This window comes from Argentina silus (assembly GCF_951799395.1).
Source record: "Argentina silus genome assembly, chromosome: 14".
NCBI classification, from domain to species: domain Eukaryota; kingdom Metazoa; phylum Chordata; class Actinopteri; order Argentiniformes; family Argentinidae; genus Argentina; species Argentina silus.
Genome location: NC_139668.1, coordinates 17,907,130 through 17,917,129, shown reverse-complemented (window position 1 = coordinate 17,917,129; position 10,000 = coordinate 17,907,130). Strand labels below are relative to the sequence as shown.

The 10,000-nt window shown below is 48.9% G+C and overlaps 2 protein-coding genes across 2 annotated transcripts in view; one reads left to right on the top strand and one right to left on the bottom strand.

The window, feature by feature from the left end:
• Window positions 1–6,064, top strand: part of xdh (xanthine dehydrogenase) — a 16,840-nt gene extending 10,776 nt beyond the window's left edge. Inside the window, exons 21-36 of the mRNA XM_083684239.1 lie at window positions 261–385; window positions 626–759; window positions 913–1,000; window positions 1,187–1,273; window positions 1,953–2,144; window positions 2,325–2,470; window positions 2,740–2,821; window positions 2,952–3,047; window positions 3,342–3,470; window positions 3,841–3,915; window positions 4,049–4,101; window positions 4,213–4,327; window positions 4,438–4,503; window positions 4,757–4,945; window positions 5,184–5,351; window positions 5,495–6,064. Of these exons, the coding sequence (XP_083540365.1) occupies window positions 261–385; window positions 626–759; window positions 913–1,000; window positions 1,187–1,273; window positions 1,953–2,144; window positions 2,325–2,470; window positions 2,740–2,821; window positions 2,952–3,047; window positions 3,342–3,470; window positions 3,841–3,915; window positions 4,049–4,101; window positions 4,213–4,327; window positions 4,438–4,503; window positions 4,757–4,945; window positions 5,184–5,351; window positions 5,495–5,545 (1,796 nt within the window). The 3' untranslated portion in view covers window positions 5,546–6,064. The remainder of the gene's footprint in view (window positions 1–260; window positions 386–625; window positions 760–912; window positions 1,001–1,186; window positions 1,274–1,952; window positions 2,145–2,324; window positions 2,471–2,739; window positions 2,822–2,951; window positions 3,048–3,341; window positions 3,471–3,840; window positions 3,916–4,048; window positions 4,102–4,212; window positions 4,328–4,437; window positions 4,504–4,756; window positions 4,946–5,183; window positions 5,352–5,494) is intronic.
• A 681-nt stretch (window positions 6,065–6,745) lies between these two features.
• LOC310814738 (adenosine receptor A1-like) overlaps window positions 6,746–10,000 on the bottom strand; it is a gene marked incomplete at both ends in the record, with an annotated part of 3,572 nt that continues 317 nt past the window's right edge. The window contains 4 exons of the mRNA XM_083684238.1: window positions 6,746–7,535; window positions 7,747–8,066; window positions 8,750–9,028; window positions 9,845–9,872. Of these exons, the coding sequence (XP_083540364.1) occupies window positions 6,746–7,535; window positions 7,747–8,066; window positions 8,750–9,028; window positions 9,845–9,872 (1,417 nt within the window). The remainder of the gene's footprint in view (window positions 7,536–7,746; window positions 8,067–8,749; window positions 9,029–9,844; window positions 9,873–10,000) is intronic.

The following is a 10,000-nucleotide window of genomic DNA, read 5'->3' as shown; positions in this document are numbered from 1 at the left end:
TCACCTCACCTCAGCACCAACCCACTCACCTCACCTCAGCACCAATCCACTCACCTCAGCACCAACCCACTCACCTCAGCACCAATCCACTCACCTCAGCACCAATCCACTCACGTCAGCACAAGCAACTAGTAATTTGCCAATGTTGGCGTTGCAAGCTGAAATTGCCAATTATAAATTGCCAATTATTGCCGATTTTTGCCAAAAATAGAATTTGTGTGTGTGTGTGTGTGTGTTCACTTTTGTTTCTGTCTTGGTAGGTGAAATGCATATGGGAGGTCAGGAGCACTTCTACCTGGAGACCAACTGCACGGTGGCGGTCCCTAAAGGAGAGGACGGGGAGATGGAACTGTTTGTCTCCACACAGTCTGCCACCAAGACTCAGGTACACACATCATACTTACAATATGTTCTACTTCATTAGGATGAGCATAAAGGTGCAAAGGACGCAAATAACACACACGCACACGCACACACGCACACGCACGCACAGCTTCATCTTTATTCCCTCCAAATCTCTCACTCTCACTCTCTCCCACTCTCTCCCACTCTCTCTCTCTCTCTCTCTCTCTCCCTCCCTCTCTCCCTCTCTCTCTCTCTCTCTCTCTCTCTCTCTCCCTCCTAGAGTCTGGTTGCTAAGGCATTGGGTGTCCCGGCCAGTCGAGTGGTTATCAGGGTGAAGAGGATGGGAGGAGGATTCGGAGGGAAAGAAAGCAGGTCCACCGTCCTGTCTACAGTGGTTGCTGTGGCTGCACAGAAGTAGGCACACACGCACACACACGCACACACACGCACACACACGCACACACACGCACACACACGCACACACACGCACACACACACACACACACACACACACACACACACCAGAGTCATTATAGAGATGTGTGTATCCAACTGTGTGTGTTTCAGGCTGAGGAGGCCAGTGAGGTGTATGTTGGACAGGGATGAGGACATGCTGGTGACAGGGGGCCGTCATCCCTTCTACGGACGATATAAGGTGGGACAGAACAAACAGAACACACAAACACACAATCCACACAGTTACACAAAATAAACTGTAGGGGGAGCAGTGTTTCACCTGACTCTGTCTCTGTCTCTTTCTCTCTCTCTCTCTCTCTCTCTCTCTGTCTCTTTCTCTCTCTCTCTCTCTCTCTCTCTCTCTCTCTCTCTCTCTCTCTCTCAGGTGGGCTATATGAAGACAGGTCGAGTGGTGGCTCTGGACGTGACCTATTACCAAAACGCTGGCAACTCCATGGACCTGTCTCTCTCAGTGAGTACCGTCCTGCAGGACGCCTGTCTTTGTGCGTCTCTCTCCTCTGAAGTGGGTTCCACACGGGAGCGGCAGGTCTGGGCAGCGGGTGGAAAACTGTAGAGATCTGTAGGCGACGCCATCTTCATGTTCCTTCACGTGAACACTGCTCAGCTTGGGCAGCGGAAGTAAAAAAAAAAATCATATACATTTCTTCCGTTAACCAATCACAATTGAGTATGAGGTGTCTTCCTTCCCTTTTGCTAAACATAAACACTCATAGCGATCACGAAGGAGAAGCTCAGGAGAAAACCCTTCGACTCTCGGCTGAGTGAACTTTGCGTCGGTTAATCATCTGTAACCTTTACTCACCAACTGCCAAAGAGTTCTGGAACACTCAACATCCAGAGCGCCAAGAGTTCTATGTGGTGTTTACCTAAAAACAATACTTTGATTGGCTACAAAATGAAGCATCATCATTTATGCATTTTTGGTAAATTCACCCTCGGCGCTCTACAATGTTGACAATTTGGGCGACTTTACTCACCCTCGGCACTGAATGAGTAAACTCGAATCAAGTCAAATCAAATACCAATAATAATAATAATTATTGGTTGTTATTATCAATAACTCTTCCGTCTGATGGATCTTTTGAGTGTCTCTGTGTCTTACGGTTCTCCTGCCCTGTCCTTGGTTCTAGATCTTGGAGCGAGCGTTGTTCCACATGGAGAACTCGTACAGCATAGCTAACATCCGCGGGACCGGCTACATGTGTAAGACACACCTGCCCTCCAACACGGCGTTCCGAGGGTTCGGGGGGCCGCAGGGCATGATGATCGCTGAGAGCTGGATGGCTGACGTGGCGCAGAGCCTGGGCCTGCCTTCCGAACAGGTAACATACATATATACACACACACACACACACACACACACACACACACACACACACACACACCACAAACAGTAGTGCAATATATGCAATACACACACAAACACACACACACACACAAACACACACACACACACACTGAGAAAGCTCCACAGCTCATATGATGATGTGTTTGGTCTGCAGGTGCGTCGTCTGAACCTGTACACTCAGGGAGAGAGAACCCCTTACAACCAGCTACTGGACCACATCACTCTGACCCGCTGCTGGGACCAGTGTCTGCACAGGTCCCACTATAACCAACGCAGAGCTGCCATAGAACAGTACAACAGGTATACACACACACACACGCACACGCACACACACACACACACACACACACACACACGCACACGCACACACACACACACACACACACACACACACACACACACACTCGCACGCACACAGACACACGCACGTACGCACGCACCCACTAACATGTCTGGAGATCCCATTTTAACCATGGCAGAGCTAACATAAGAAGTACATAAATATACTGTAATGTGTGTGTGTGTGTGTGTGTGTGTGTGTGTGTGTGTGTGTGTGTGTGTGTGTTCAGTCAGCACCGCTGGACCAAGCGAGGGCTGTCAGTCATCCCCACCAAGTTTGGCATCAGCTTCACTGCTGCGTTCCTCAACCAGGTCAGTGTGTGTTTGTGTGTGTATGTGTGTGTCTGTGCACACTTTGTCAGAATTTGTGTCTATATGTGAGTGTGTTCATATGAGATGAACATCATCTGTGTGTGTGTGTGTGTGTGTGTGTGTTGTCCAGGCAGGGGCGTTGATTCATATCTACACAGATGGCTCAGTGCTAGTCACTCACGGAGGCACAGAGATGGGACAAGGACTACATACCAAGATGGTGCAGGTGTGTGTGTGTGTGTGTGTGTGTGTGTGTGTGTGTGTGCGCACATTTGTGTGAGAATCTAGGGTGAGTCTAGGTGATTTTCAGCCACAGAATGGAGAATGAAGCAGTGTGTTTGGGCATGTTTTAGGTTGCCAGTCATGTGTTTGGGCATGGTGTTTTAGCGTGCCAGTTGTGTGTTTGGGCATGGTGTTTTAGGTTGCCAGTCGTGTGTTTGGACATGGTGTTTTAGGTTGCCAGTCGTGTGTTTGGGCATGGTGTTTTAGGTTGCCAGTCGTGTGTTTGGGCATGTTTTAGGTTGCCAGTCGGGCTCTAGGTGTGTCCAGCTCCAAGATCCACATCACAGAGACCAGCACCAACACTGTTCCCAACACCAGCCCTACTGCAGCCTCCGCCTCCTCTGACCTCAACGGAGCCGCTGTGCACGTAAGGCACACACACACACGCACACACACAAGCACACGCGCACGCACACACACAGGGAGCCCTTCACTCCACTCCAATGTTTGGAACTTTATTTTTTCCTAGTATTTTGTCAACAAGGAAGGAATAATCTGTATTTTTATGTTGTTTTCTTGTTATTGGGACAGTCTTACTTATGAAAATCCTACATTACATGAAGATAGAGTTTGAGTTTGTCTGACCCCTCTCTCTCTCTCTGTCTCTCTCTCTCTCTCTCTCTGTCTCTCTCTCTCTCTCTCTGTCTCTCTCTCTGACTCTGTCTGTCTGTCTCTCTCTCTCTCTCTCTGTCTCTCTCTCTGACTCTCTGTCTGTCTCTCTCTCTCTCTCTCGATAGAACGCGTGTGAGATTCTGTCACAGCGTCTGGAACCATACAAAACCAAAAATCCCAAGGGCTCCTGGGAGGACTGGGTCAGTAGCTTGATAAACGACCACCCTGTAACCCTCTCCCTCTCCCTCTCCCTCTCCCTGCAGCGTTCCCACATGGGCGCTCCGGTACTCTCCTCCCCTTCCCCGTCTCATTCTTCCCTTTGCGTCGTTCCAGGTGAGAGCTGCCTACTTTGACCGGGTGAATCTGAGCGCTAATGGATTCTACAAGTAAGTCCCTGAGAAACCGGGCTGTGGTGACCGTCCGCAATTGGCCAATCTCTCTCTCTAGTGCGTGGTGATTGGTGGAGCCTGTGTGCTGACGTTCCCTGTGTTCCTCAGGACCCCTGATCTGGGCTATAACTTTGAGACCAACTCTGGGCGTCCCTTCAACTACTTCAGCTACGGAGTGGCCTGCTCTGAGGTGGAGATAGACTGCCTGACAGGCAGCCACAAGGTGTGTGTGTGTGTGTGTGTGTGTGTGTGTGTGTGTGTGTGTGTGTGTGTGTGTGTGTTAAAGACATTGTAAACAAGCCTTCAACCCCTGCTCCGCTCCTCTCCCATCAGAACGTTCACACCTCCATAGTCATGGATGTTGGCAAGAGTCTGAACCCGGCTTTAGATATCGGACAGGTATGGATCAACACACACACACACGCACACACACACACACACACACCACAAACAGTCCAATATAGGCTCCTCTCAACTGCATTTCGTTGTCTCTGTACTTGTACTCTGCACAATGACAATAAAGTTGAATCTAATCTAATCTCTCCTCCCACACACTGTGGTGTAGTGCTGTGTGGAAGTGGTTTTAAGCTCTTCCTCTTTTCTTCTCTTTGGTCGTTTTCTCTCTCTCTCTCTCTCTCTCTGTGTTGTGCAGGTAGAGGGGGGGTTCATGCAGGGTGTCGGTCTGTACACTCTGGAGGAGCTGAAGTACTCCCCCCAGGGGTACCTGTTCACGCGTGGCCCAGGCATGTACAAGATCCCTGCCTTCGGAGACATCCCCCGGGAGCTCAGCGTCTCCCTGCTCCGCGACGCTCCCAACGACAAGGCCATCTTCTCCTCCAAGGTACGGGGGACTCTTATTGTGAAGTCTGTCTGATCTTAACGGGGACTCTTATTATGAAACGTTCCCGGTAGATACCCGTTTGAATCGCCATCCCGGTCGCAGTACTCTCTGGCCTAGCCGCTGCACCCTCGCCGCCACCCCCAGGCCCCTCTTAACAGGGACTCAGGGACTCTTATTATGAAACGTTCCCGGTAGATACCCCGCCTGGCCCTACTCATTGCCCTGTTCTTGGTTTCAGGCGGTAGGGGAGCCCCCTCTCTTCCTGGCTGCGTCTGTCTTCTACGCCATCAAAGACGCCATCACGGTGGCCAGGGCGGAGTCAGGACTCAGTGGGCCCTTCAGATTGGACAGCCCCGCTACGCCCGAGAGGATCCGCAACGCATGTGAAGACCGCTTCACCAAACTGGTGTGTGTGTGTGTGTGTGCGTGCGTGCATGCGTGCGTGCGTGCGTCTGTGTCCTTGTCTGATTTTGTTACATCAGGGAGGTTGAGTCAGACCTTGATTAAAACTCAGTGTAATAACCTTAGAAATGTGTTGATCTGTTTCAGTGCCCTCCTGCCGAGCCTGGCACCTTCACCCCCTGGGCAGTGCAGGTTTAGAATGGACAGAAGGAGAAGAGGAGGGGGAAAAGAAGACAGTTCCAAACTGATCCTCTTACATGTTTCCTAGTCCTGGGTGTTACTGGAGACGATTGCGCCAGTGTTCAGTGCTGTGTCTGTCTGAGGGTAAGGGGCCAGGGAAACACTGGGAGGAACAGTTTGGAATAGAGCCGGAACGCACACAAACAACTGTCTCAGGCCTTGTTTGAATATCTTAAAAAAATATATATATATAATGTCCCTTCCTTCCTTTGCAGTAGTCACTGATCTGACATGACTGGATTGGTGTAACATACTGTGGTGGAATTGTTGCTTTCACCCATCCAGTTGTGTCAGATCAGCGGTTACTTCAAGGAAGGGGTACATCTGGTATCGGAGCCCAGTCTCAGCCTTAGGTCATCTGCAGTGCATTGTGGGATATGACAGCACACCTCTGATCGAATCATGGCCAGATGAATATATCATATCGATGCCTGTGATCAATTAAATCAAGTCAATCTCTACTGCTTAATTGCATTTGACCTAATGTTAATAATGAATTAATGTAATATGCCTAATTTCTAAAGCACTTTTGGCTGTGCAGAATTGTATAAAAAGTGCCAAACTAATGCCTGTAGGTCTACAGTATTGTTTTTTATTGATTGATGATTAATGCTACTTTTATATCAAAACTTGTTTTTATGTAAAAATTATTTTATCTTGCTCAGTGATTCTAATAGAGCTTAGTTTGACCAGAATTGTCTTGAGTTTTAATTACATTTTTAATTTATTATCCCTGTGCGTATCTGATCTTGGTGCACTGGCGCCATCTTGTGGCTAACAGCATGTCATAACAATGTGGAGACCTAACTCGACACAGAAAATGAGTGATAGCCTATTGCTGTTATGTTATTTAATAATTTTATTTAATTTTTTATTTAATTTGTCCGAAGAGTTTCTCTGCTTAATATACATGCATTTACAATCACCTGACGTGTTATCTTTTGATGAATGCTCATTCACACAAGATGTTCATCTCCATACAGCTGTAGTGTTTCCACAAACTGTAGCTTCATGATGCTTTTAACAGTATTTCACCAACAAAAAATCACACCCAGGCATTACAGTGACCAAAGATATGACATACATGTCATCAAAACAAAGACACCGTGCATGACAATGACATGACACAAACGTCAGTTCATATTTCAAGTTCCTAGGTCACATGTCCTCTTTGGGGTTGGCGAGGCCGTCCTCCCTGCTGCAGCGGTGGCAGTGACACAGTCCCTTGAGGGTGTGTCTGAATGACCTCATACGGTAGGCGTAAAGCAGCGGGTTGAGGGCGGAGTTGGCGTGGGACAGCAAGATGGCCACCTGGCTGAGTGGCCGCGGCACGGGGCAGTCGGGGCACAGCAGCAGGACACAGTTGACACAGTGGATGGGCAGCCAGCACAGCATGAACAGGAAGAGGACCAGGAACAGAGAGGTGGCCTTCCTGACCTCCCGACGCATACGCAGGGCTCGCTTGGCCTCGGTGGCGACCCCTGGCCTGGCCTCACCTCCGGACGCAGCCCCTGACCCTGAGTCAGTCGGGACCCCAGACCCAGACTTAGGGTCAGACTCAATCCCCCCAGTCCCAGCCCTGCCCTCACTAACCCATCCCCATCTACCACCTCCAGCCCCAGGGCGCTGTGCCCCATACCAAGCTCTATCCACTATCCTGACTCCCCCACTACCATCTACACTCCAACCCTCCGTCCCACTCACAGAGTCGTCGCTCTTGTCTCCAGTCCCAGCCACGGGGCCCTCCGGCCGGGCCGCTGCACCCCCGCTACCCCCCCCTGTCCCCGGTGGACCTCTCCCGGCCGCGATGCGCCTCAGCTGCTGTCTCACAGTGAGGAAGATGTGTCCGTAGATGATGAACATCACCGCTAGGGGCGCCAGCACACAGCCAAAGAAGTTGAAGTAGACCATGTAGGTCAAGTCAACCACACAGGTGAAGAGGCAGGACCTGCAACAGTGGACTGCTGTTACAAATATGAGCATCTTGTACTCTATAGTACTGTTATAATTCAATAATAATAATAATAATAATACTAATAATAATAATAAAGTGCCAAGCCATAACATTTTATTTACAATAAAAGTACATTGAGATGTTTTAAAATGCATCTCATCTTTTCAGAGATTCAATAAAGTTTGATTTGAGAAGTTTGATTTACCCAGAGAGCGGGAGTGAGCCGTGCCATCCCATCAGGGGCAAAGACCCAGAGAGGAGGGCCAGGAACCAGGTCAGGAACAGGGCTAGCCTGGCGTTCCTGGGGCACATGATGCGCTGGTACTGCAGGGGCAGCCGGATAGCCACGTAGCGCTCCGCGGCTACCGCTAGCAGGCTCAGGATGGAGCTCTGCGTTAGCACGATTAGCACGCTGAGCAGGAGCAGGCACAAGGGCAGGTTGTGGCGCGGCAAGCCCATGTCTGTTAGGACAGCACAGGGGATAGCCAGCAGGCCCACGAAGATGTCTGCCACTGCCAGCGACACCTGGAAAAACAAAGAAGGATTTGGACATGAGTTTTTATTGATGTGCGTATTGATGTGGACATGAGTTGTTTTCTTTACACTGGTTCAACTTATTGTGGTCTATGAGTGGAACGAGGTGTTGTAGTGTTCGCCTGCACACCTGGAGCCCTACAAGACCAGGTGTGAGGAACACAATTGACAACTGAATTTGAGATTGGAACTGAGTGTATTTGGATTCTCTATGGTCCTCTGTGGCTCAGTTGGTGGAGCATGGCGCTGACAAGGCTTAGGTTGTGGGTTTGATTCCTGCTGGGACCATATATACTGAATGGATGCACTCACTGTAATGTAAAAGTCGCTTTGGATAAAAGCGTCAGCTAAATGGCGTACCAGTCAAAAGTTTGGACACACCTTCTCATTCAATGGTTTTTCTTTATTTTTATTATTTTCTACATTAATATTGAAGACATCAAAATTATGAAGGAACACATATGGAATTATGTAATAAACAAAAATAAACAAACCAAAATATGGGTTAGGGTTATATGTTTTATATTTTAGATTCTTCAAAGTAGTTCTTTTGCTTTGATGACAGCTTTGCACACTCTTGGCAAGGTGTGTCCAAACCTTTGACTGGTACTGTATGTATATTAGGTTGTGAATCTTTTTTTTTTTTTTTTTACTCCCAGTATTTAGTTCCTCACCAGGAAGTAGTTGGTGACGGTGCGTAGTCTGCGGTTGCGGGACACGGCGAGGCAGACCAGGATGTTGCCAGACATGGAGAGGACGGAGATGAGGACCTCGGCTGCGATGTAGAGGCCGTTGAAGTCGGGCCCGTGGACGGGGGCGCTGGAGGGCAGGGACACCACACAGCTGCCATGTTGAGAGGCGTTGAAGTCGGGCCCGTGGACGGGGGCGCTGGAGGGCAGGGACACCACACAGCTGCCATGTTGAGAGCCGTTCATACTGACACCTGTGTTGACCTGCTGGAACAAAAGGGGGGGGGGGGGATCAATGGGTCGACGATCAAAAGAAAGGAAATGAGTCGTCACCGGCCATGTTGTTCCCCTCTGTTGTGATACGCCTCTCTGATCTCTTGTGCTTACCTGCTGAACAGTGAAATCAAACCTGATAAGACACACACACACACACGCACGCACATACACACGCACACACACACACACACACACACACACACACACACAATCTAATCAGTCCGATAGTGATTGTGCTCATTCAAACAGCTGCTGGGCATGAATAGTGTGCCGTTATTGAATCAAAACAACCCCTTCACTAACAAGCCATTGACCTTTTCTACATGACCCGTAGATCTTTAAAAACTCTTTTCAGTGGCAATAAATAACTGTACAGTATGTCTACTCTCTAATGTCTCCTATTGGACTGGTCGTAAGAGGTTCTAGGTACAAACGAGGTTAATCACAGTTATACACTGGGTAACCTTTGTCTCATCAAATACATTACATCAAGGTAAATAAATAAAAATCAATCATGCAATACATGGGCAGCTTAGTGGCGTAGCACGCTAATGCGCATACCACGTAATCGCAAGATTCCTGGTTTGATTCCGACCCTCGACCTATCTTGCATGTCATCCCTCCTCTCTCTCTCTCTCTCCCATCCTTCCTGTCAATCTCTACTGTCTCTATCCCAATAAAGCAGAAATGCCCTAAAAACATTTTTATTTATTTATTTATTTTTTAAATCATGCAATACACAAATAAAATGATACGTGCTCACCTCGGAGTCACCTAATGTCCCCCGTCACCGTCCTGTCAGACCTGAGAGCGGTCCTGTCCTGTCTGTGTCCTGTCAGGAGGAGAGAACAATCCGGAACATTGGAACCTACTTAGAGCTCTGAGATCGGAAACAATCCTGGAACCGCTCCAGAAACGCTGAGGGACACGTCCTCATCCCTTGGTGTGTGTGTGTTTATG